This window comes from Medicago truncatula, chromosome 4 (assembly GCF_003473485.1).
Source record: "Medicago truncatula cultivar Jemalong A17 chromosome 4, MtrunA17r5.0-ANR, whole genome shotgun sequence".
Classification (NCBI taxonomy): Eukaryota; Viridiplantae; Streptophyta; class Magnoliopsida; order Fabales; family Fabaceae; genus Medicago; species Medicago truncatula.
In genome coordinates this window covers 1,086,096-1,113,026 of record NC_053045.1, presented here as the reverse complement: position 1 = coordinate 1,113,026, position 26,931 = coordinate 1,086,096, and the positions used below count along the sequence as shown (strand labels likewise).

General features: G+C 32.3%; 4 protein-coding genes across 4 annotated transcripts; 3 read left to right on the top strand and 1 right to left on the bottom strand.

Annotated features, from left to right (window-relative positions):
• Positions 1–3,944: 3,944 nt before the first annotated feature.
• LOC112421298 (CENP-B homolog protein 2-like) lies at positions 3,945–6,219 on the top strand. Its single transcript, XM_039833574.1, has 3 exons — positions 3,945–4,242; positions 4,339–5,162; positions 6,211–6,219. The coding sequence occupies exons 1-3, from the start codon at positions 3,945–3,947 to the stop codon at positions 6,217–6,219; spliced, it is 1,131 nt and encodes a 376-aa protein (XP_039689508.1).
• A 1,929-nt stretch (positions 6,220–8,148) lies between these two features.
• Positions 8,149–9,732, top strand: LOC11430211 (chaperone protein dnaJ 8, chloroplastic). Its single transcript, XM_003604221.4, has 3 exons — positions 8,149–8,685; positions 8,816–8,884; positions 9,349–9,732. Exons 1-3 carry the CDS (start codon positions 8,455–8,457, stop codon positions 9,532–9,534), a joined length of 486 nt encoding a protein of 161 aa, XP_003604269.1. The 5' UTR covers positions 8,149–8,454; the 3' UTR covers positions 9,535–9,732.
• A 1,972-nt stretch (positions 9,733–11,704) lies between these two features.
• On the bottom strand, positions 11,705–16,076 carry LOC11429331 (uncharacterized). Its single transcript, XM_003604220.4, has 2 exons — positions 15,842–16,076; positions 11,705–12,198 (listed from the first exon to the last, which is right to left on the bottom strand). Exons 1-2 carry the CDS (start codon positions 15,996–15,998, stop codon positions 12,107–12,109), a joined length of 249 nt encoding a protein of 82 aa, XP_003604268.2. The 5' UTR covers positions 15,999–16,076; the 3' UTR covers positions 11,705–12,106.
• A 1,933-nt stretch (positions 16,077–18,009) lies between these two features.
• LOC11429330 (uncharacterized) lies at positions 18,010–18,348 on the top strand. The gene has a single exon (XM_003604219.1). The coding sequence runs from the start codon at positions 18,010–18,012 to the stop codon at positions 18,346–18,348; it is 339 nt and encodes a 112-aa protein (XP_003604267.1).
• Positions 18,349–26,931: the final 8,583 nt, after the last annotated feature.

Genomic DNA, 26,931 nt, shown 5'->3' with positions numbered 1-26,931 from the left:
ACCCGCAACCGTTGGGTACACGATAATAGCTTGTGGCTCTTCTGTTGAAGGAGTAGCATACTCTTTGAGAGTGCGTTCAGCCATAGCAGTATTATTTTGTGCCTCTCTCTTTTTCTTATGCAAAAATCTTTTGATCTCAGGAATAAATTCTCCGAGACTTTTACTTCTTCGCATAAGAAACCGAGAACCCAAGAAGTTGGTGGTAAAACAAAAGAAAGAAGTAGAAGAAAAGAAGAAGAGAAGAGAGTTCAAATCACAAAGAAAGAGTTAATCAAATTAGTTTACTCCCCGGCAGCGGCGCCAAAAACTTGATGAGATAAAACCGCAAGTGCACGGTCTTACCGAAGTAGTATAAAAGAGTATCGTTCCGACAGGGAGTAGTTCAATTCAATTAACTCTTTAGAGATGATTAGAAGGGAGAAGAGAATTGTAAGTTGGGGGTTTTCAAGCGTTTGAAAGAATATAATAATAAAAGGAGCCTTGGGATCGTTGGTTTCCTCTAAATGACAAGTCCTTCTCAAACCAAAACCATAAGCTTATAATGTTATGTTAGACCTAATTTCTCAAGACAGTTTCTCTTATGTTCCTCTAGCAACCAAGCCTATTTCGCTGACTTGATTACTATTAGATTTTGGTTCCTCTAACAACCAAGCCTATTTCGCTGACTTGATTGTTATTAGTTCCCTTGAAGATCGAAACTATATGTCTCAAAGATTGCAAAGCCTATTTCGCTGACTTTGCAATCCTTGTCTGAATTCACTTGTTCGAATATCAAAGCTCCACTTTCGTTTTATGAATTGATATTTGGAATAATGGATAAACAATTATCAAACCCTCCACTTTCGTTTCCACAGTTTGATAATGGTTGATCCATGTTAAGACGGTGAATCCAGATAAGAAATTAGGGTTACGTAAGATTAAGGCTTAGGGCTTGGTTTGATTAGGATTATGTCATTTAGACTTATCCAACAATCCCAAGACAAGGAGAAGTCTACTCACTCATGTTCATCGTAGACATGGGGGAGAAGAGAGGAAGCATAAAAGTAAAAGACAAGAAAGTAAAGGAAAATAAAAGAACTTTAATTAGAAAAGCAATTGTCACTTATTGTATTCCAAGTAAAGATGAATATTTGTGATGGCTAGCTACTCTATTTATAGTACACATTCGACTTAAAATCTAAGCAAGTATATTCCAAGAATATTCCACGATAGATTGTGCGCCAAAATAGAATAGCTCAGAATCCAAGCAAAAGCAGCAAAAGGTGTTCTGGAGGGTGGCACGGCCGTGCCAAGGCTAGCACGGGCCGTGCCAGGCTTCTGACTTGTGGGAGACATATTTTGTCTCTCAATCTTCATATTTTTGTGTCCAATCTGCTCCAAATCCCTTTCTTTTGCTCCAAGACTCAATCCATCCAATATTCTTTCCTGAAATATAATAAATTGCAATTTAAAGTAAACTATCCTAAAAAGGAAATAATACTAATATAAAATTATATAAAATCTAAATAAAACTAAACTAAAAAGCATATTAAAATAGACAATAAATGACTCATCAGTTCCACTCCTTTCACACACTAGCCGGAACATTAGATTGATCAAGCTTGATCTTTGTGTGACAATTGTAAATCCTGCCTTATTTGCTTGTCGACGCACCCACTCAAGAAATTCATCTCTATTTTTCGACTTAACGTCGTCTGAAAAAAACTTAGCCGTGTCGACCTCGTGGGGTTGAAGTGGGAGTACACCGCAGCCGCCGACATACTTTGAAGCTTCAACATGGACGGAAGATCCATCTATGTTTGTTTTCGCTTCAACATTAGGCGGTTTGACATCTCCGGAATTTTCGACAGGGTTCTACGTAACTCACGTAGATACCCATAAAATAATAATAAAATCAACCCAATAAAATGCACAATACCTGTTTTTTTACGTCAAATGTGTGTTGATACCTTCTATGCTTGATGCTTGAATGATTTTGGATCAAAGATTGATGGAAAAAATATTGGAATTTTGGATTGGAATGGAGAAGGAAAATGAAGTTGATGAAGAAAATAGTGTGTAGGGGGAGCAGGTAGCTGTTTCATCTGATGAAACATTTCCTCGGCAGTTAACTGCCGCCGATTTCCTAAAAACTTCGGTAGCAAACTGCCGAAGGGCATTTTCGTATTTTACTGATGTGGCACAGCCATACTATATGTGGGAACAGCAATTCTCAAACTCAACACGTAGAACTTCCAATATCCTCATCTCAATTCTCAAAATAGATCTATACTACTTGTGTGAAAATGAATATTCAAAATATAATGCTGGAAATTATAATATGTATGAGGATTTATTGCATAAATGAGTGAAGTGATTGAACTCAATTGTTCCAAATTCAAATTGAAATTCTAACTAAAACATTTTTTTTATTGAATTGTACTATACTTTGACCGAATTTTGAATTACTAATATTCATTTTTCTTGAAAGTTAGATGATTAAAACAAATAATGATATTAACTTCTTTTTTTTTTTACAATAAATGATATTTATCATAGTACTACTTTTTTTTGTTTTTTTTTGAAGGATCATAGTACTACTTTTACAAGTTTACTCTTAAAATATCCCAAATATTTACACTGTATGATTTAATTAGTTATATGTATGAAGAAAAAAAATATGGTTTGTGTATACAACTCAATTGCATATATTTTTCTCATGGTTTTAATATCAAGTTTTTTCTTGTGCTTTTTCATGATTTTATAGTTTGTGTGCAACATTGTGTTGTTTGTCCCTGGTCAGGTGTTGTATGATTTCTCTACTTGTTGATGTGTTCGTTTTGTTCTTATTAAAAGAATTGTTTCAATCAATTATTGATTCAATCAATGATTTAAGCATCAACATTCTAGATTCAAAGACATTGATATTTAGATCACTTGGATTTTGTACGGATTTAATTGTTGTTGTATGCTATTAATTTAAATTTTTTTTTAGAAAGAATTAATTTAGATGTTGTGATAGTGCCAAAAAAAAAAAAATTAGATGTTGTGAGGTTATGTATTTTATTCAATATACTCTATTAAATTGAATGAATAAATATCGGTTTATTCTTGCATAAATTCTAAAGACTTTGCTACAATTTTTCTTTTTGAGAAGTTTTTCTGCCAAAATACAACCTCCATGTGTATCTCTCGTCGACAAAGAAAGAAAATATATCCATGTGTATCGTGTGTATATGTATTTAAGAATATAAAAGAATCAATAGTGTAGGTGAGAAATAATTTGAATTGTTATTTTTATTTTATAGAAAAAAACGTGTTTTATTTTAAACAAAAGACGAATATATTGAAAGATTAAGAAGCCAAAAGAGTTAAATCAGATAAAAAAAAAAAAAAACATTCAATAAGACTCTTCAATCCACACGTTTTCCCCATTCAGAATTGCATATTCGGCAAGACAACGAGCCATTTAATTATTAATCCTAATAGTATGACATAAATTAATAGAAAATAAAAATTCGATTTAAAATCTAACAATTCCTCAATTAGAGATCCCTTCAAAAAAAAAATTCCTCAATTAGAGATGTAAAGTTAGATATATATTACAGTAGAAACTCTATAAATTAATAATGTCGGGACCGGAGAAATTTATTAATTTAGAGAGTTATTAATTTATCGATAAATTAATAATTATTAATTTAAAGAGTTTTTAAGTAATTATATTGTACATACCAAACAAAAAGGCAAATTAGTTTATGTCTCTTAGAATTACGTTGCACCAAATCTTGGGACTCAATGTAAATTAATAAATATTGTATTCATATCCATTGGAAATATGACTTTTGACTTTTGAAGTGTATAGTAAATGTAAACAAGTGGAATGTTCAATGTATTCTTAAGCAAGTTTGGCATATATAAATTACATGAATGTGTTAAAAGTATTCAAACCATATCTCACTCACGAGATGGCTTCTCATCTAAAAGGTGTTGCAAAATCAACTATGTCAGATCAAATACGTAAGGAGTTGTGCGAGTACAAGAGAGATAATCCTGCAAGCACACAAAAAGACTTGCAGAGATGGCTTGAGGGAAAATTTCAGTTGAAAGTTAGTCAAGGAACAATATCAAACACACTTAAGCGGTCAAATGACTATCTCTCTGCTGAAATAGAAAAGGGAAGAGCGGAGATCAAAAGACACAAACCAGCAAAATATCCTGACATGGAGAAGGTTGTTTATGAGTGGTTTCTACAGCATCAAGAACGTGTGAATATCACAGGAGAATTAATTTTGTAGAAGGCAAGAGATACAATGAAACTCTTGTACCCTCATGATGATTCAGATTTTAACTTCTCTACAGGATGGCTTGGGAAATTCAAGCACCGACATGGCATAAAGTCATTTCGTCGTTTTGGCGAGAGTGGGTCTGTTGATGTACAAGACATGGAGCAGAAATTGGTATCGATTCGAGAGAAAATTGATCAATTCTCTATGAAAGATGTTCGTTCATTTGACCAAATGATGCATGGTAGAAGAGTTCTACTTGTGGTGGATAATTGTCCAGCACATCCAAGAAATATTGAAGGGCTAAGAAACGTTGAGTTGTTCTTCTTGCCACCCAACATGACATCAAAGATTCAACCTTGCGATGCTGGGATAATAAGAGCTTTCAAGATGCATTACCGTAGAAGGTTTTACCGCAAAATATTGGAAGGTTATGAGGTGGGACAATCTGATCCAGGGAAGATAAATGTCCTTGATGCTATCAATTTGGCAATCCCAGCTTGGACGATAGATATTCGAAAAGAAACAATAGCGAATTGCTTCCGACACTGTAAAATTCGTTCAGCTAGTGACGTTGTAGGAAATTTGGATGAATCCACTTTTGATGAAGAAACTCAAGACCTCCAGACTATGATCAATCAATGTGGCTATCGTAATAAGATGGATATCGACAATCTAATGAACTACCCAGGTGAAAATGAAGCATGTTCGGAGATTCAGAGTTTAGAAGATATTGTGCGTACTATCATTGAGAACAATGCAGAGGATGACGACGAAGATGATACGGTGTCTTTGGAGCCTGTTACGCGAAAGGAAGCACTTATGGCGTCGAACACTCTTCACAACTTTATAATACAATACAAAAATACAACACCTCAGCTATTGGATGCAATAAGAAAAGTTAGAGATGAGCTCCAAACAGACTTGAACTTTAAAGGAAAACAAACAACTATTGAATCATATTTCAACAAAGTGTAATATATTTTTTTTCAATTTCTATGAATTATTAATTTATGATTTTCTTGGGACCGAAAATTATAAAGGGATCTCCCAAAAAATTATTATCTTACTATTTTATCGAATTATTCAATTTTTTACACTGGCCCAAGTCGGAACCGGACAAATTTATTATTTTAGAGAGTTTATTAATTTACCGAGTATTAATTTAAAGAGTTTCTACTGTAGTTAGATTAATTAGGAGTTATGTTGTTGTATATTAGTTACTTTACATTAGTTAAGAGTTAGTTAATTTAATTAACTATATTAGTTTTAATTCAACAAAAAGGTCATGCTACTAAATGTCTTTAGAACAATGTTAATAAACATAAAAATTGAAAAATGATAAATTTTAGGTAGAATTTCTTTTATAAAATTTTTGTCAAGTGTCCTTAAAATATTTATTAACATTTTTCTTTAACAAAACTCTCATAATCAATATTATTTTCATTCCACTTTTTTACGCACAATTTTCTCATATTTGTCAGTTCTATCAAGAATTGTTACATCAAATAATAGTACATTGTCTTTAAAATTTATATAGACGGTTAGATTAACTAAGTTTTAATTAATTTAACTGGAGTATATAGCTAACATTTATTTTCATCCGTCCTAAAATATAAGTAAAAATAGATTAACATAAATTTATATATTTAATACAAATTTTGAATCAAATATATTACTTTTATTTGTTGATATTTTGAGACGGTACATCTCTATTACGATGTTGTCTTTACAACAGAGATAAGTTGCAAGATTTTTCAAATGAAAGTTCATTCAAATTTATCATAACCTTTAGACATGTCCTTAAGACCCCAACAAAGAGCTTTTTTTTTCTTTTGATAGATAGACGAAATGGCAAAGCCATTATAAACTTACACACACAAGTGGAGGTATCGGGGTTCGAACCCCGATCATGACATCTGACCTAACAATTTCGGCATTTTGCCAGTTGAACTAGGACTTCTGGATAGAGGAGAGAGCTTTTAATCATGTAGTAACATTTTTGTAATAAACCACTATAGTTAGGTATTTATCTCTTTCATATGTCCAATAAAGGTATTGTCTCTTTCGTTCGTTATCTGACCATGGATAATATTGACTATACATAGATTTATATAGTCCTCACGATCATATGGTGGATCTTATACATAATATAATTTTGGAAAATGTTAGCTAGCACTTCGGACACTAGTTAAAAAAAACTGATATAAAAACTTTACATTAGGAAATTGTGAAAAGTAAAATGTTCAACTTTATTAAAGTTAAAAAATTATTTTTCTTTCCTTAACTAATATTCTGTAGACACCGATTAAACATGATCATGTATTTTTTCTTTCTTCACCAACCAAATACTATAGCCCTCCTCTGCCGTCGGTTTTTGAATTGTTTACTCACCGTCGACATTGACTCCTCCACCAAACTGCCAAGGGAAGGCGACCCCACGTTAAATATATTAAAGATTATGTTGGACCTTTATTTAATTTGACAATTAAATAGAGAGTTAATGTCTATTTATATATGATGATGAACGTAGTCTTAATGTTAAATAAAGGTTAGGTCATTAAAAAAGAATTTTTTTAAAGAATTAAAAAATTGCTACCTAAAAAAAGACCTTAAAGTTACAAAAAAAAAAAAAAACATTTATTTTTTTTCTTTATCGTTTTCTTCTTTAACACTCAAACAAAGTCATTAATAATCAGATGAAAACCATCACTTGAGCTACGAATCGGGCATGTTGTCAGATATGTTATAGGCAAAGAACTGTTGCTTGGGTTGAATCGAAAAAGAACCGTTGAAACTGTTTTGAAACGGACAAAATCGGCAAACCATATTAATTGATGTTTGTTTTTGCAAACTCACCTTAAAATTTGTGTCTCTTGTGAGAATGAAATCAAATTGCAAAAACACATTGATGTTTGAACATTTGAACCAATATCTTAGGATACGATGAATGAAACCGCACATCAGCATGAAGATTGTTGTGGTTGTGCAACAAAGCACCCAACACACACATAACACCTCAACCATTGATACAGACAATGGAAACCAAATCTGGCAGGATTGACAAAAGAATTATTGCGATATCGTCGAAACCAACAATGAAGTTCACATGTTACAACCAAATCGTGAGACATGTTTGGTAAAGAAGGCGGTGTCGTTGTGAAGATTGAAGGTACCACCATCGTCTGGGCTACATCGAAGAGGAACGAGTTTGGATTGAGGGCAGAGGAGGAAGGTGCTATAGGATAAAAGCTTTTCTTTAGTTAGAAAGAGGTGGTATAGTTTTTAAGTCAAATCAATCAAATGATGAAACTTGTTCTTTCGACGAAAATGAGAGAAGTTGAAGGACCAAGAATCAAAGTTCAAAAACGAACAAATTTGTGTCCTATCACATGCGATCATGCAATCGATAAATTGAAGATCGTATAATTAAATTCACACTATCCATATTTTAACCTTATAATTTGATATTATATAATTGTTTCAAAAATAATAATATAAAAATTAATTAAATTTCTTAAATTATCTATCCGCTCGATTAAGATCGGACGATTTTTCGATATTGACTACGTTTGACTGCACCCTATCCGATTGCACCTAATCCAAATAGTAAGAAAGGATATACCATAACCATAATCGATATCCCTAAAAATAAACCAAATCCAAATAAATCCAAAAGTACAGTCTTGCCAATTTAGACCAAGTAAAACCTAAAAAAAAGGACAATAAGATAAAAACCCAATAACGATTCTTTCCACTCGAGATTCCACGTCACGTTTGCATCAATCAATGGATAAGAACCAATTTCACACATAATAAATAATTTTTTATTTAGTAAATTATTTTCCTATTTCTATAAATACAAATCCCTTTCTTTACTTTCCTCATTCATTCATCCTTTCTTTGATTTGGACAGATTCCACATCAAAATCAAAATCAAAATCAACTTGCCGTGCCCATTGTTCCAATTCTAAAAACAATATCTTCTTTCCTTAATAAAACCACCTCAAAGTTTGGTTCTTTGTAACCAAACCTGTTCTGGGTCATTGTGAATCTGTGTTCTTATCTTAAAGTTTGGTCCTTTACAACAAAAACTCTTCTGGGTCATTGTTAATTTTTGTTAAATACTTCAAAGTTTGGATCTTTATAACAAAGGGTTTTTTTGGGCTTTTGAGAATTTGTGATTTTAAGAATGGCTGCTACTACTGCTGTTGGTGTTATTGGTGGTAATGGATCTTCATGGATGCAATTTGGTAGAAAGGAAAAGAAACAAAATAAGATGAATAAAGTTAGGGTTTGTTGCTCTAAATCTAAATCTAAATCTAAATCTTCTTCTGTGATGGATCCTTATAAGACTTTAAGAATTCAACCTGGTGCTTCTGAATCTGATGTTAGAAAGGCTTTTAGACAACTTGCTTTGCAGGTTTGATTCTATCTTTTGTTTTTTTTTTCTCTAATTTGATTTATGAATTTGGATTTGAAATCTTGATTTTGGTTAATTTGATTTGTATTATTAATGTTGATTATTTGGTGTTTTTTTGGCGGTGTTTCAGTACCATCCTGATGTGTGCAAAGGAAGAGATTGTGGGGTGCAGTTTCACTTGATCAATGAGGCTTATGATGTGAGTTTTCCTAAAATTTCTCTTAACTATCCTTAATTTTTATTGCATAGTTAATTTAATTGTTATAATTGTTTGGGTTGATTACTATTTTTAGATCCTTTAATATATGGATATTGGAGATTTAAGATCAATCGGTTCACAAGATCTTTACTATGAAGCAAACTTCACCATTGATTTAAAATAAAACAACAAAGATCAATAATTGTGTCACACATCTACATGAATCCAAATCCAGTTTTTTAATGTTTATGTAGCAACAGTTGAGACCAAATTTGATATACAATTATTGAATTATGACATTATTATTTGAATGAAATGATCATCTCTCAAATACAAATAAAAACATAGATGTTTGTTTTTATCTTCCTTTATGGGACCATAGTTTTATGATTTATTTGATTTTATCTTTTTATATGACGATTACCTAATTGAAATTTCATTGTTGCTTATATTGGTGATTGTAGATTGTGATGTCCAATTTGAGAGAAAATGTGATAGAAACTTATGAGACCACTACCACATATAATGAGAACAATGATGAGTCATTTAGAGGAATGAATGATCCAGATTGGGGCTATTGGGAAGAATGGATGGGTTGGGAAGGAGCAGGAATCCGTGACTACTCTTCTCATATTAATCCTTACATTTAAAAAAGTTTATGAATTGTAAATTATTAATAAATTAATAATAATATTAGTCTTTCAATCATATGTATGTATATTACCTACTTACTACTTGTCCCCCATCCAAATTTGGTTGGTGCTCTTTGTACATATAGTCCAAGTTAATGTATGTCATATTTCCTCAACATAATTGAATTTTAGGATATTTGGCTTTTTTTTATTATTGTTCAATGCAAATAAAAGTTTCTTGCAAAAATGTGTCCACTGTTTCTAATCTTTATCCAAATGAAATCTTATAAACTAGAGGCTAATATGTCATTGGTTGTAATGTCATAATAACTTAAATTGATTGTGATGATGTTCTTTGATGCCTTCAATAAACTTAACTACATGAAATCATAGGAATATTGATACTTTTCTTGAAGAAATTGATTGATCATTTCCTTTGAAATTTTTGAAAGCATAGGAATATTGACCTCTAGTTTAACAAGTCACTAGGAAAGTTGACATCATATAAAATTATTATCCAAATAGTGAAGCTGCCCCTTGAGCACAATGATTGATCATTCCCTTTGAAATTTTTGTTGAATTTTTTTATAAGCTATCGTAAAGCATAATAATATTAGTCTTTAATTTAAGTACGCTGACCCTTATTTTGTTTTATTTTTAAGGTAACCTTCGTCATTCAATAACTAAAATTAAGATTGGTCATTATGAAATATAAAAAACTAAAATAAGATTGGTTCATCCAAATTGAATGAATTTGTGTTAGGATATTCTCCATCTATTTAAAACCAACACAAATAACTAAACAAGCCAAGTACACAAATAACTCATCCTCATAGTCATAGGTGTAAGGAATATTGGTGGTTTGATTTTTGTTTTGTTTGCTTAGGCTCTATTGTTTGTAAGCTTGCTTTTTATTTTGGTTGTTGATGGCATCTGCATCTTTTATTTGCTGCACATCTTTTGATGTAAATAGTTTTTATGTCGATGCATTTTGTTGGTTTATGCAAAAAATAAAATAAAATTGCACAACATAGAAAATGCAAAGCTAGCAAAGCATCACCAAGCCAATATCTAAATATAAACAACCAAACCAATTTCTTCCACGATCATAGTCAATGGCCAAGAAAGAAAGAAAAATATCCACATTCTTTATTAGCATCTGGTTATGAATTATTTTGGTCTGTGCAGGCATAATTGACTATGGTCAGTGTCACTAAACTAACTATATGCTTGAAAGCATTTGTAAGGTGGAGAGGAAGTTAAAGTTGGCAGCCATCAAGATTAGTATTGTATACAAAACACCGTCAAACACATACATATTAGACCATCAAGTCACAAAAGGCCAGTGGGTTCGGAAAAGGGTGGTTCAGACTCATTTCTGAAAGTGCAGGAGCAACAATGGGAGTCACATGTAGGGGTGGTGGGCAAGGTTGGGGTGCTCCACCAGAGAAGAAACTATGGCAGTGAGGGGTGGGCATTCAAGTAGGAGTTGTGTGTTAATCATTGGAGGCTTTAGTAGTGTGGTGGAGCTGAGGTCAAGGATTTAAATTTTAGATGTAGTGGTGGATTGTGGCAGAGTGTGGAAGGGAGATCACAAAGCTTGGTACTAAAGGCATGGGTGGAAGGGTGGTGAAAGTCTTGGGCGCTGCCATGCGCCACAGACAGCCGAGCTCAAAGTAGCAGCTCTCTTTCCCAATACTAAAGCTTTCTTTTCTGGTAAATCCCAATTCTAAAGCTAAATAGTTCAATTGATGTATTACACTTCCTAGTGCCTGTGATGTTTTCTAAGGCTGAATTTGTGGTGTTACTGTTCACTATGGTTAATCAATTGCTACCTCACAGCAAATTTAGACCATGTTTGCACTTTCTAACATGATCTGCAACTCTGGTCTCATTCAAGTTCTGCCACTGAAAAGAGCCTCCCTAAGTTTTGCCACTTTAAACTTCTAAAGCCTAATTGGCGCAAGACGCCGCAAGCTACTAAACAGGGCACTTCAAGTTCAAGTTTCTACTTTTATCAACAATGCACAGTTGCAAAGGGAACTCCATCTAAAATTAACACTACTATAGAACTTTTGTATGCCCTACAAACAGCAATATGTCATTATTCAATGATAAAAAGATTTGATTAAATTTATATAGCATTATTACCTGTTGAAGCATAATATGAAGTGTTCTATTATCCAGCTTGAGACCAACTATATCACCATTTTCAACAACCATGACAGAAACAGAGTATGTTCTACTACAAACATTACAAAAAAATGATCACTAATGCATATGATGGACAAGTTGCACTTTCATACACATATAAGTGAGAAGTTCCCTGTCCTGCTACTATGCTTTAAACAACCAAATCATATGCAACAATTTTTATCATATAGGGAAAATTTATTATATCAAACTATCTAACATCGTTTAGTTTTTCATTAAAAGATTGATTTAGAAGCAAAGTACAACGACTTGAGAAAGATGGACCTCCATCCCACCGAAAAAATTCGAAGGAAAGGGACATCCAGCAAACATATCTAATCTTTTTAAATCTAAAGTTACTGAAAAACTGTGCTCTTTAATAAAATGCTTTTCGAAATCATTTGGAAGAAGCAGGACTGGATGAGAGTCTTTCGCTCCTTGCTTTATCAGCTTTTTCCAAGTAATCTTGATGAGATTGGTGTTTTGATCCTGCAAGGAAACATAAGCTCCACAGATTAAGTAACTAAATGAAATGTATAAATGGATACCGGTTTGGAAATTCAAAATTACGTTAAGTTTGCTTGATGTTTGGATATTTTGATTCAAAATTCATTGTCTCCAAATCTCGGTTTATAGCACACCAAATAGGATTATAGAACACCAATTTAAATAGATAAAAAATAGGATCGAATAATGATAGAACAACAATGCAGCTGTACAGAGAGTATTCTCTGTCCAAAGTACAGAACAGGAACAACCTCTCTGCTTAGTTTCAAACCCTACTATCAAATATACAACTCACTCTATCAAATATACAACTCAATCTGTCTCATATTTGGAATATTTGTTTATGTCATTTTAGAATACTACTAAGGCATTAATTCTCTTTTTCCACTGACACCTTCATTTATTGTATCTAGGTTCATCTAACTACTCCACTAACTACTTTATTAATAAAGGCATTGTAGTCAATGGAGCTAATTTTTTCATAGAAATTAGTACACTAAATGATTTTCTTAAGAATTCTGCATGAGACAGATTGAGTACTAATAATAATTGTAGAAGCTCTTTTCAAATCCTAACTGCCTTGTAACTGCTATTAAATCCCTAATAATTCCCATTATAAAATTCTGTTGCTAATTATTTCCTAACCACATCTATCATATCCTTCCTATTGTTTCTTATGCTGTCCAAATCACTTCATTTCAAACTCTGATTTAACCAATTCAATTTTACAAAATCAAGTTCATACAAACCATTGATCAACGCTTGCCCAAACACAGATGAAGGAAAGTGGAAATAGTATTTAACATAAAACCTTTTAGAATGATCAGTGTCAAAGAAACCAAGTCAAAAGAAAGCATCACCGATGGTACTGCTGTGAATATTTAAGAAGTATAGATTTTAAATGATAAAAACATACAATAACAGGATGGATAAAATTCATATTGGCCAGGACAGTTCTACAGTTGTGTCATAGAATGTTGATGTGTTCCATTTTTTTGGGATCTTTGACCAGGGTTTCCCCTCAAGTTTTTTCTTTCTTTCTCTGTTTTCATGCATTTATGCATTTAGGAGACCCTCATAACAATTGTTTTCTCAAGGAATTGAACTCTGATTCATCCCCATAGAGTGCGGCTTTCTTTTGACAGACAAATTTTGATTGCCACTGAAAAAAGACAAGATAGAGAGAGGAGCTAATTATATGAAATACAATTTTTTAAACAAGGATCCTTTTCCTCCTCTTTATCCCATCTTTTTTCCTCACAACAGGTCTTAGTGCATGGGTGAGTGAGTGTTTGCAAACTTGAATTTAAATGATTTAGATTTAGCAAAGTTGGTTTTGGTTAAAAGTAAATTTGAAGTGATTTGTATCTGGAAATGTCAATGGTAAAATCCAGATTAAAGTAAATTTAATATGGAATCCTCAACTCCGTGCATGCATAAAGAAGACATGCTGAAGCGCCGATAAAGAGGGTTGACATAATGAAGGACGCTCCAGTAGTTAGAGGCAGAACGAGACCAAGTAAAACTATAGGCCAAACCAGTAAGAGAGATTTACAGATAATAGCGCTTATCCTTGAACCAACACACATTGAAAAAGGCTTGGCAATTGTTATTTGTTATTCTCAACCCAATTTTTTAAGCAACATTTTTTGGAGGAAAAACAATTTTGACTTTGAACAGCCAAAGATAATTGCTTTTCTTTGATTAAAAGTGATTTTTGAGGCAAGAGGGAAAGCACTTGAGCAATACAATACCATCAAAAACCTCAACTGGAAAACTGGTGAAAGGTATCGAGCAAAGGAAGAGCTAAACTGGGATTTTCTGAAGAACTTCATTAACGCTTAGTCAAGGTTCTAGTTATACGCTATCTTGAAGAGATTGATGAAATTACCTGATAACAACTAAGAGCCCTTTTGAATTGGCTTATTTGAGCTTATCTACTGGCATAAACACTTGTGAAACAGTTTGGGTTTGGGAGAACTTCTAGAAACAGCTTATGACATGTCCATAAACAGTTTTAAGCTTATTTTCTAAACTCTCGAGGGTAGTTTATGTTTATGAAAATAGCTTAAAGCTTAGATGACAACATTCCAACTTTATTATATCTTTTCTTATAGTAATATACAAAGCAATTCTATGATAAACGCTTATGATTCTATAAACACTTAATTAAGTTGTTTCTCTATACAGGGCCTAATAGACATCTCATAAGCTATTTTTATATGCTCGCCTAAACACTTACGCAAATGCTAATGCCATAAGATAACTAGATAAGTACAAATAAGTTGTAAACAAAGAACTTCAAACGCACCCCCAAAGTCTAGTTAATTTCACCAAATATAAAGCCCAATTAAAGCAGTTGCAAACTTGCAGAGGGGATACATACATTCAGATTTAATAAGACAAAAATTGTATATCTGATGAACATATGCAACCACTTTTACATAATAATTCAACTAAGCAAGAGACCCTAAATGTACTTAACATGTTATGTTTTCTTTATAATAGCATATTAGGTTTTACACCGAGTTTAATTCATCCTTACAAAACAGGTTATGAGAGACATGGATTTTTTTTGCAATCCACTCTCATGTCGAACACTATTAGGCTTGGTGGGAGGATAATTTAATGGGTGGTCTCACTCTATGAAGCACATACACTCCTCAGATTAGATGTGTCCCGGCGACACATTATGTGATTTTCTCAAATTATTAGTGGTGTCAGTGTGTCCGTGTCGTATTCGTGCCCGTATCTGTACTTTATAGATTGATAGACTCTAATATCATATTGACTTTTTACATTAGTTTGACTCATCCTTATAAAACCAGTTTGTAAAATGATGATGTAACTCTTTATAAACTACTGAAAGGCCTTATCTAGGAACTTGAATTGTTTTCCTACTACAAAATTAATAATGGAGTAAACCACTAAATTCGTCCATGACGTTGTAGGGCGCTCTGAAATAGGTCATAAGATTGTAAATATTTCAAAATGGTCTCTGACTCTAATAAACTGTCAAGTTGCCCCCTATATTTAACCACTTACTATCAATTAAGTCCTTTTAATTTTTTTGGAAACTCAGTATCCAACTCAATGACAGACTAATCCGGGATCAATCCCACCGTCCACTAGCAGGGGCAAAAATTGAAGTCAGAGCAAAACTTTGTATGGACTGACCTAACACAAAAATTATAGGCACCTAAAGAATTCGAAGCTGAGAACTAGAGAGGAGCACACTCCTAGGTCTCAAGCCTTCACCACCAGGCCAACCCCTGAGTTTATTAAGTCCAATGGTTCAACAACTTCCTATCAATTTGGTCCTTATATTTAGCCACTTACTATCAATTTCGTCGCGAGTAAAATTTGACTTAGTAACATACCTTTTTGAAATATTCATAATCTCAAAAGACTTATTTTAGAACAACTACCAATTTGGTGGTTTACTTGTTAATAATGATGAGTTCTACACATAACACAATCACTGATATACTAAAATGTTGCAAACATCAGTGAAAGAAAGAGAAAGAAACAACCCATTATTGATATAAAGCTAAAGATAAGAACTTTGAAACCAATTTAAAAAAATTGACAATAACAAAAAAGTTGAAATTTGAAAGGAACGAACCTCTGTTCATAAGAAACCATGGTACAGAAAAAACGGCAGTGATGAGAACTAAGCCAGCGAAAACATGCTTCTTTTCACCGCTATACAGAATTTGATTCAACCTTGATCTAAATCCACCATCGCCGCTCTTCACTTTTGCTTTTGCTTCGTTGCTCATTTTTCCTTCACACACCTCTCTCTCTCTCTCAATTGATTCTTCCTACTCTATTAAACCAGCCCTAACATTTTGTTGAAATTTTCTAAACACTTTTACTACTACTTATTTATATTTAAAAAAAATAAATTATTATAGAGTTAAATAATAATTATCAAATTTTGTAAAATGTTTTTTTTTTTTTAAAGACCAAAAGGAAACCAATATTGAAAAACTAAATCAAACCCCCTCAACAGAAGGTGTACCGAAAGAAGTAGGAGTAACAAAGAATAGAGTACAGCATAGTAAATGCTAGGAAGAGAGTAAAAATAAAACAAGTTAGGTAACTATAGTTTAATAGAAAATGGGATTTAGCCTCCATAATTGGTAGTCAAAATTGAATAAAACATACTTTGACTCAAACCACCAATATGACCGAAGCTATACCCTTTCACAAAGAGTCTACAAATTTTTCTCTTTTTGATGAAAAATAGGTCTGTTACGGTCCTTCCAAATGTTCTAAGCAATAGAAAGTCAAATAATGTTAAGGGAGCATTGAACCTTATGCAAAAATCCTCTAAGTACCAAACTGGTATATATGCACTAGGACCCTGCCATTATAGACAATAGAAAAAGCAAGGCAACCAGAAATACCAAGGTCTACCATAAAAATCACATTTAACAAAAAGATGGTCAATATCCACGTTCTCACCACAATTCGCCGTGCATCCCTGCTCAGCAGCTTCTATGATGCGCCTTCGCAATAAATTTCCTTTGTCAACACTTTACTACGCAAAAGTCTCCAAACAAAAATAGATATCTTAAGAGGGTTGCACCTCATGACAAATTTATGATGATTTTGGTGCTGGTTGATGTCCACCTCTGTCAGTTTGTTGTAAGCAATCCCACCAAAATAGCAATGGGATGAATGCAAATGTCAAATCCAATGATCAGCTGACCCAGACTGCAAAACTACTGAAGTTGGACGATTAACGCACTCCCACAACAACTCTTCCTCCCAAACGAGTAACCTCCTACGACACTTGCACGCCTCACCATTCACACCCCACCCCATAGAAAACATATCCTCCACAATCACCAACTTATTGTCGGGTAACTCGTAAATTCTTCTGAAACTATCATTCATGGGTGTACCATCCAACCAGAGATCTAACCAAAACAAAGTAAAATTCTCATTACCCACCTTCCGACTAATATTATCTCTCAGTCACCCTCCATCCACGTGTCCTACTCCCTCTCTAATATTTCTCATAGTCTGCCACCATACCGACCCATCACCCCTCTCAACACATAAGCGTCCCTCTACCTGCCCATAACGCGCAATATTTCTATAAAAAAAAAAAGTAGTTTTTAAAATTAAATAAACTATAAAGCTAAATAATTTTTTCCCCTAAATACCTCTAAAAAAAGTTTTTTGTTCATACATTATTATCAAATTTTGTTTTTCTTCTTTCATAGAAAAAGGTCACAATTTTCTTGTTCATACTATTTAATTAAAAAAATATAAGTGAAATCTCATTGCAATAGTAACAATAGAAACAAAACCGAGCATTATAAAATAAAACTTATTTAGATCTTATTTGTAAATATATTTTTTTGTGGTATACAGAAAAAAAAATTAGAACAAAATGCGATAAATTAGATATACAATTAAGTGATATGGTTAAACTGATACATTAATCTATGTACTTTTGCTAGTTAACAACCATATGTTTTAAAATATGTTATTTGGTCAATTCAACACAAATATTAAAAGGAAAATGTTAACCAGATACCGTAGATGTAGATATGAGAAGTGTTGATTAGATATTATAGATAAATACTATGAATTTGTCAGTGAAAAAAGTTGACCAAAATTAATAATTTCAACCTCATTAATTATGAAAAAATAAGCCAGTTAGTACAAAAGCCAAAGGACACACCATATTTCAAAACATAGTAGAAATTTTATGTTCAATACCTTAATGCTGACCCTAAAGCACCTACTGCAGAAGTCAATGGTTTAGCACGAATCATGGTTAATGTAATAAATACCAAAGCAAACACTACCTTAAAGAAAATCCTTCAACTTATTCCAGGGAGTACTCCTCGTCAAGAATTTGCACTTAAAACACGTGCTATTGAATACAATACAATTATAATATATAATGTTTCTACTGCCATTTCAGCTTTGCAAAAAGGAAACCCTAAACTTGCAGAAGAACTTGCAAATGATGCTGCTAATGAGGCTGACGATTGTGAGAGTCAAATATTCTCAGGGAAATCACCACTTACTACTGAGAACAATGTTATGCATGATGCTTCTGTCATAACATCAGCTATTGTCAAAATATTACTCAAAATGTTGAATTAAACAATTTACATCCAATAACTTAATAAATTAAATATTATATTGAGAAATTAGTTATGCTTATCCCACTCACATCCACCCACCCACCCCCCAAAAAAAAAAATCTCTCCATAAAAACGATTCATTTACAATTAGTTTGCGACGTACATCATACACAAAATTTGCATATTTAAAAAAAAAAAATGTCTGCAAAACTAGGTTTGGTTAAATACACATGCAAAAAAAATAGTTTTACGCAACCAAAAACATTTTCATAAAACAAATGTTCTTTTAACGTGCACAAGTTAAAAATGCACCATGCCCAAGTTAGTTCATAACTTTTAATTGGGTCATGGGTTAAAAATGCACCATGCCCAAGTTGTTCTACCATGCACCAAACTGAAACCAACCAACGTGTCGACGAACAAGATGGTTTGAGTTGGGTCATGGGTCAATGGGAAATATTTAAAAAATTCAAAGAAAACATAATTAAATAATATTATTTTCATAGAAAATTCAACAGTTAGACTAAATTCCACAACTAAATTTCTTTACACTTGAATTAAATTGAAACACGTTAAAATCAACATATAAAATCATAATCTTTAATAAACAAAATCATATTTATTTTGAATAGGTTGGATTTGTAGATTCACGAATTTGAAATCATAAACCTGTTACCTGCACCAAACAACAACTTCAAAATTGAACAGGTTGGTTTAGATTGGATCCGAACGATTTCAAATATAATTTGGATTGGATTGATTTGGGTCATCGAGTTGAACAAATCGATTATCCGAGATTTGTGAACACCCTTACTTACAATAACCGTGTTAGTATTCAAGTTTAATCTCTTTTATTGAGCTTTACAATGAAAAAATCTACGGTCCCCATTTTTGTCATGAAATTTGATCAATTTTTGATACCTTTTATAGTATGGATAAAGCCCCTAAACGTGAAATGAAGAAAAATATGTCTCTTGAGCTCAAAAAGAAAAAGAAAAATTGTATTTTCCCTTGATATTTCTAGGAAAAAATGAAACAATCTAAAGAAAAAGAAAAGGGAAAGAAAAAAAATGTATGATTAGAAGAAAATGAAAATGATGAAAAGAGATGTAAAATCTCAAGTGGTATACACACCACAAAATGAAACAATCTAATGCAAAGTAAAAATTTGCTTATCCTATCTTACATTTTTTTTCCACATTACAACCCGTGAAAACCATCTTTTGAAGCATGCTTGCTTTCACAAGAGATGTAATGAAGATAAATGTTTTGGTAAAGCTTATGGTAGAACATAGTTTTTGATGAAAAATTGTGTGGAATCAAATCACGCTACTTACAAATGAGTGATCATGCGAGATCTAGGTTGTTGATCCCTTGGTTTTGGTGTTCGTTTCCTAAATCTTCCTACATAAGCAATTGCTTGAGGACAAACAATAGTTCAATCATGGGGATAGGCCTAAAATTTACATATTTTTATGGCCTTATTTTATTTAATAAATTAGTATTTTCATTAATTTTTAGTTGCGTTTCACTATATTTTATTTGTTTTTCCTTTCTTAAGTAATGAACTAGAAATCGTGAGGAAAATGAGGAAATTGGTGAGTTGAGCTAAAGTTTATGGATAAGAAATTTATTGATGGTATTAGAACACCATGTCAATGCAAAAAGGGTTGGTAAGTCAAGAAAAGTAACGGAATGTGAAATATAATACACGCAGAGATAAGTGCAAAATATATAATGCCTCAAATTATAGTATAAAAAGTTTGTATCCAGAGGGATTGTAGAGTTATTACTTCAACTTCTTTCCAAACAAACAACTTGTTTGTGCGAAAATAAAATAAATAATTTAACGTTTTAACAATCAAATTAAAGTTTGGTGAATAGACAAAGTAATAAAAATGGTTTTTAGATCTTAGAGGTAAAAGATTGGTTAAGGGATTTGACTAGGTTGAAATAAAGGTTTGCACCTAATAGAATGCTGAAACATTGAGTTACTTCTTGGAAACCTCATGGTTATAGGATTTTCTAACACAACAATCATGGTTAACTAAGGATACTAGCTTTTCAAGGTTTTCAACTGCTAAGTTAGCATGCAGCATTATAAAGGTCATATCTTTCCCCATGAGAGGCATATTGGGTTTTCCTATGACAAAATATCTGGTTGAATATTCAAACAACGAGGTTAATATCTCTTTTCGAGAGTAAAAAGATATCTCATATTAAATAAGTAATTTCATTCATTTTTCTCTTACGAGCTCAACGAACTTGAAAAAAAAAGTTGATTGAATTCTATTTTAAAGTAGCATTTTAACAACTTGTTTAAAAGAAGCATAAAAGTTCTAACAAAATTAACATGCAAACATCCTTTATATCTAATGGTTGCAAACATGCAAACCCTAATTGCCAACCTCTAACCCTACTTTTTTGGCTCCATTTTATCCTGACTGTTAGATCATTGTAATTAGGAAGATTAGCACATCAGCCGTTAGATCAAATCATTCTCTTTGAAAAATGAAACACATCTATGGGAAAACAAAACAGTTGTTATTATTTGGTCTTTTTTCAATGTACACAGTGGTATGTTATCTAGGTTATTTTCAATGTGTGAAATTTGAATTCCCCATTCCTTCCTCGGTAGCCTTCACATTGGTTTACTCTAACTACCGAACTTCCCAGCCACATTAAATTGGAGCGTGTTTTCTATGCATCACTCTCTACCCTCTGTTTCTCCAAGGCCTTCATCCCGTATCCAGTCTCTCTTCTCTCTTGCACCGCTTCTCGCATTTTCTTCCTAAGTGACAGAATCTTCATCCACCGGACTACCACCTTTCCACCATGTAAGTTACCTTCTTTCTTCTTTTCTCTGAACCTCTAATTGATGCTCAATTAAATAGATAAAATCCAATTCTCTGAATTTGATTTCTAAAATTTCACTTTTTCTCTGAATTTGATACCTGCATCGTAATGAATTTTGGAGACCATTTCTCTGATTTGCGGTGGCCGATCCATTTTGGTGACGTATTGATTTCGACGGTTGAGGTAATCCTTAAATCTGTTTATCTTATGCTATCAGATGATTTGCTGTGAAATTTATATATAGCAACTAAATCATTTGTTTTTGTTTGGTCATGCATTAGGTATTTTCATTTTATTCTATTTTTTTTACTTGAATTTATGATTGATCAATGGAGATAGGTTAATTATAGGTATGTTCTTTTAAGATGCATATTCCATCAATCTGCCATTTGACATATTTATTTATATATGTTAACAAAAAATATTGAGTATGGTCACATTGCCTATAGGCACGTTTTTGGTATTGTGAGAAATTTTGAAACACAAATGTTTGATATATTTGGGTTTCCCCTGTTGTTGCCTCCCTCTCAACCAAAAATGCCAAAATTTCTATTTCATAACTTTCTCTAACTAGGTTAATAAATAGTTACTTTGATTTGGGATTTCAAAATTGTTTAATCTGTATGTTTTATGTTTGGTGGTCACATTTATGACTGCAGACCTGCTTCTTACTAGATTACCATAAGAATTTTGTCACTGTTTACTCCCCATTGTTGTCCCAATTTCTGGCAAGAGTTTCCTCAAGCCCCTTTTCTCTCTGCATATTTTGTATTTGGTTTTGACTGATAAGATCTAATGAATTCAGTAAATTGATTTTATAAAATTACCAATTTCTTTATTTTTTTTTACTATCATTGAATCATTTTCTCTTAAAGTCATGTGTATTGTTTCCAATATTATAAGTCTCTGTTTCTTTCTCAATCTTTCACTTTTGTTTCCATAGTTTAATCTATATTGTTTCTATTTTGTAGGTTGCTACTTGCTTAGTTGAAGAGACTTTGATTTGTGGGAGGTAATCTATGATATTAGCTTTGATCCGGGAAGTTATACTGCATTTTGGATTATCTCCTACTTTATATTTGAGCTATTTTAATTTTTTTGATTATTCAAGTTCAATAATTGTCATTCTCCATTGTTCAAGTTCAGTATTGCCATTCTTCATTGTGTATTTAAGCTGCCCGTTGGAACTTACCAATTCCAATTTGAAATCATGTCAATTATAGTTACTTGACCTTTGTTTTAAACCAAGGAGGGCATATCATTATTTGAGGTTAATATGTCTTTTTTATGTTGAAAAGAGTAAAGAGAAGAGGAAATATATGTATGGTTGTTACAGTATTGAACTTTGTATCAAATGTAAGCTTTTGAGTTGTTCTTTAATCATGCTTTTACTATAAATAATGCCTCAAATGTAAGATTTCTACTCTTATTAATCCAGTTAATGCATTTCAATCCTTTGTAGTATTCATTTCAATTTTTGCTGTTAAAATAAAATTTTCAATTTCTTCCCTCTCTAAACTCTTTTTCATTGCCACTAACTCGACCCACCAGAGCATTTCCTCTCATATTTCCAGTGCAACTAATGTAGGCACTGTCTTGCTTATGATATCATTCGAGAGAGTTCCATAAATAGCAGAACAAAGGTTCGTATATGCAGCTCTTTTCCTTTTATTGTTTTATGCTTCTTAGTCTTTGCCGGCCTATTTTGCATTGACTATAGCTTTTTGTGCCTACATCAGTTGCCTTTTGGTTGAACATCATTTTTATATATGACTTTTCTATAATGATTCATTTTTGCTTTGAACTTTTATGCAGGTTAGTCCTTTTGTTTTAAATGTTTTAAGTTGAATTACGGATCAAATTTTTTGTTCTTCATCATAAACTGACATAACGGTTAAAAATGACACAATTATAAATGGTATGTGCCATTTTTTAAACATCCGTGTCCGTTAAACTTTGTTATTTTTTTAGGATGGAAATTTGTACCTTTCGTTGCTTCAAGGAGTTCTGACTAAAATTATTATTGTAAGTGTTAATTTGATATAAGATTATATACAGGAGGAGAATCCAGTAACCATGTATGCAATACCTTCTCTAACACTTACAATTGAAACAATGTACATTACTCTCATACTATTTGAGTTTCAATCTCTTCAAGTTTTATTATGAATAGTTTTAGTGCAAAAAAATTCTCAAAGTTCAACTTAGTCAGGGTTCTTTTTCAGTAAAATTCTCAATTTTGTTTCACAGATCAAGGTAGTTACATGTAAATAATTGGCCGTTGTAGAGCAAATGTAGTAATTTTCAAAGAAATGGATTGTTTTTTGTTTTGGAAGTTTTTCTGTTGAGCTGGGTTTTTTGTCAAGGAAATGTATTTGTGTTGGTTTTATTATTCTCCATATCAATCACTGCTATCACTCTTATGTCTACAATTTTGGCAAGGAATATAACCGAAAAAGTTCATGTTTGCAGTGGAGAAAATGGAGTAAAAGTTACAAAGTGGTTGAATTTGTACATGGGAACCACACACTTAAATTTATAATTTTTCTAAGCATGTTCTGCCTTTTGTTCATTATGTTGATGGACCTGCTGATCATTTTGGTGCTTTGCCATGGAAAACGAGGCAAGCCTCAGTATCTTATTAAGGGTTGAAACATTAGATCTATACTTTATTCTTATTCTTTAAGTTACATTGACTAATGTAACTTTAAATGTATTAATGTAAGTTCAATTGTATTATACGACATATTTAACATTAGATCTATAATGTAATATACTTTATTTCTTATTCTTATATATTATAGTCAATACAACCTCCTTTCAAAAAAAATAAAAAAATACAACCTGTACGACGCATTGGTCAAAGATCTAGAGTGGTAGAACAATGTTTGCCGATTTGATCCCATCTAAAAGAAGTGTCTCTTTGGGATATGAAATCAATATACTATTTTTTGTGATGATGACTATATACATATCCTAATTAATATTTGGAGGTGGTCTTGTGGAGATGCTTATATAGAAGACAATGGAATAGAAGTCAAGAGCTCGCCAACAATATAGGAAAATTAAGTCCTCCAATTTGTGAAGAGTTTGTCAAGTCACCATAAGTTTTGGTAGATTTTAGAGATGACATCAACCCGTCATATTTTTAATTTGTGTCATTGTTAGCTTTTATATGTACCATTTTCACATGTGTTAATATTTTTCATGATGTCATTATACCCAAAAAAATTATATGATCCAAGTGTCCTTATAGGGTGTATTAGGAAGATTTTGATTGCAACGTTGTCAAGGACAGTCACTAAAACAAGTAAGCATATACCACCTTCTATTGCCCGTGTTCTCGCATGGTCAATTTTATGTATCAATGTTAAGGGTTACTTCAAGAAATGGACTAAAATTTTTGCTAATAGATGAAGGTGTTTGCATTGATAATACTTTGAATGCAGTGTTTAAAGAAATTTTCAGAAATGTGTAGACACGGAATCCTTCCATTATTCTTAAATTTAAAGTTATGACATTTGAATATTAAGTTGGAATTATACGATGTATTTTTGTTTTTCCAAAATATATTTACATTGGATATCACCCGTGCGGTAGCACGGATGAAAAGTCTAGTATTTATATTTATAACATCCTCATTCCTCTCCCATAAAAGTGGTTTATCTCATAATGAGCTTAAACACAAAAACATAATTGGAAAAGATAATGAATAAAAACATATCACAATGAACATGATTGGAATGAATTGGAAAAGATAATTAATATTTGGAATGAATTGAGAATAAGATTAGAAAAAAATAAGACAATTAATAAACACTTGCAAGAAGAAACTATGAAGGGGAATATTTTACAGAGAATATCTTCGGTTGTGAAATGTCTAGTAATCTTCGCTACCTATCATCTTACTTAGCTTTGTTGGGTTGGGTTTGGTCCCTCCACACCACCCACACACGCACATTTTTTTTTATATTATTATTTTAGTTTATATATATATATATATATATATATATATATATATATATATATATATATATATATATATATATATATATAAAACGTGCATTTAATACACAATATTTTGGGGTACCAACATAGTTGAGATCTTGAAACATCGTATTATGGCCCAAGTTTAAAAAAAAATTGTATTATGGAGACTTGAGGTGTCAACTGTCCTAACTATTGCACGTCGCATTCATCGTTTATTAAACATTATGATGTATTATGTAAGGAAGTTCTTTCCTCACACTTTGTTTAAGGCGCGTAAAAGTCAGGAGCGAGGTTGACGGTAATTAGAGTTAATAATGTGACACTACATAGATGATTTTCTTTTTACAAATTAAATGGGATGGAAGAGGTGCAACAAAAGGATTTATGATGAGGTCACCAATCCTATAGATGGATTTTCACTTAACAACTCAAATCTTTTTTTTTTTTTTTTTCTAAAAGAAAAGTTTAGGTGAGTTGACTCTCGGGGCTCATCAGGGTCAGAACAGACCTCAAAACTTAAACAATATTTAGAGTGATATTTACTTACATATCACCCACTAAATATATCCTCACATTGACCACACAAATTGAACTCACAACTTTATTAATAAATCAACTCATTAACAACTAAACCAATCTTTAATTGCTTGTCATCAAAATAAACATTAATTTACGTGACAATCTTCCACAAACTCGATGTCAACCATACAAAGGTTAAGAATCCTTCATGATGCAATAAAGCCTTCGCATCAGAAATTTTCTACCATAGACCCAATGCTAACCATACTAATTCTGCGTGGTTACATCCAATGAAATCCAATCACACTGATTCATAAAAATAATCACAAAAAGGACATAAAGTAGTGCATTGAACATTTTCATACTTCCACACCTCATTATCGTGGTCTATGAGATCCTCCACCAACACATGCTCAAAATCCATAGTTGGCATTGATTAGACATAAGGTTACCAAGGGTATGGCTATACTCTCACTAACTTCCCATCTTCCACTTTCTACCTAGATCTCAATCTAACAACTTCTAAAGCATGATTAATGCTACACTAAATATAACTGAGATTATTTAGCTTTGAAGACATGAGTAAGTGTAACTATAACATTATGGGTTGATTGCAAGCTTCTAACCTTGCTTTCGTAACATAACAAGATTAAAGCCATAAAAGGGACGAAAACACATCCCTTCATATCCTTCCACACTATTACTTTTCCCAATTAAGCCAATTTACACCTCTCCTTGTCCTTTATTTGAACCTACACCAAAAAGAATTGATAATTTTTTTCAACTAGAGGCATGTCAAGGACAGGGAATATGTCGTCGATGCAAGTTATCAAGATTCATTTATTTCTTAATAGAATCAATGATGATTTGCCTATCTTCCAAGAGGTCACTTGATTACAAACTTGTTCTTGAACCTTCAAGTATTCGATTCGAGACTAGGGCACACCATGTGAACCAAGTATAGGCCATCTTGATGGATACTATTGATTGACAACTGAAAATTATCTAAAACATCGATCATAAATGATGCTACTCTTAAGAACTAGCAGCATCTTCATTTTTATGATTAATTAAAATGATGACACAATTCTTTGTTGTTAATATATACTCCTTTTTGCCTGTTAAAAAACAAAATTAAAATGATGACATAATTTATGTTAGTTTAAGAAAAAGTAAGGGAAACATAAATGATATAAATTGAGTTTAAAGCCACACGCATATTTTTTCTCTTGTTGCC

Bases quoted from the DNA above. Each gene is read 5' to 3' on its own strand.
- LOC112421298 (XM_039833574.1), top strand. From the start codon at position 3,945: ATGGCTTCTCATCTAAAAGGTGTTGCAAAATCAACTATGTCAGATCAA. The intron at 4,243-4,338 runs GTGTGAATATCA...ACTTCTCTACAG, and splicing joins GTTTCTACAGCATCAAGAAC to GATGGCTTGGGAAATTCAAG.
- LOC11430211 (XM_003604221.4), top strand. From the start codon at position 8,455: ATGGCTGCTACTACTGCTGTTGGTGTTATTGGTGGTAATGGATCTTCA. The intron at 8,686-8,815 runs GTTTGATTCTAT...GCGGTGTTTCAG, and splicing joins TTAGACAACTTGCTTTGCAG to TACCATCCTGATGTGTGCAA. The intron at 8,885-9,348 runs GTGAGTTTTCCT...TGGTGATTGTAG, and splicing joins TGATCAATGAGGCTTATGAT to ATTGTGATGTCCAATTTGAG.
- LOC11429331 (XM_003604220.4), bottom strand. From the start codon at position 15,998: ATGAGCAACGAAGCAAAAGCAAAAGTGAAGAGCGGCGATGGTGGATTT. The intron at 12,199-15,841 runs GTTCGTTCCTTT...GTTTCCTTGCAG, and splicing joins ATGGTTTCTTATGAACAGAG to GATCAAAACACCAATCTCAT.
- LOC11429330 (XM_003604219.1), top strand. From the start codon at position 18,010: ATGGTTAATGTAATAAATACCAAAGCAAACACTACCTTAAAGAAAATC.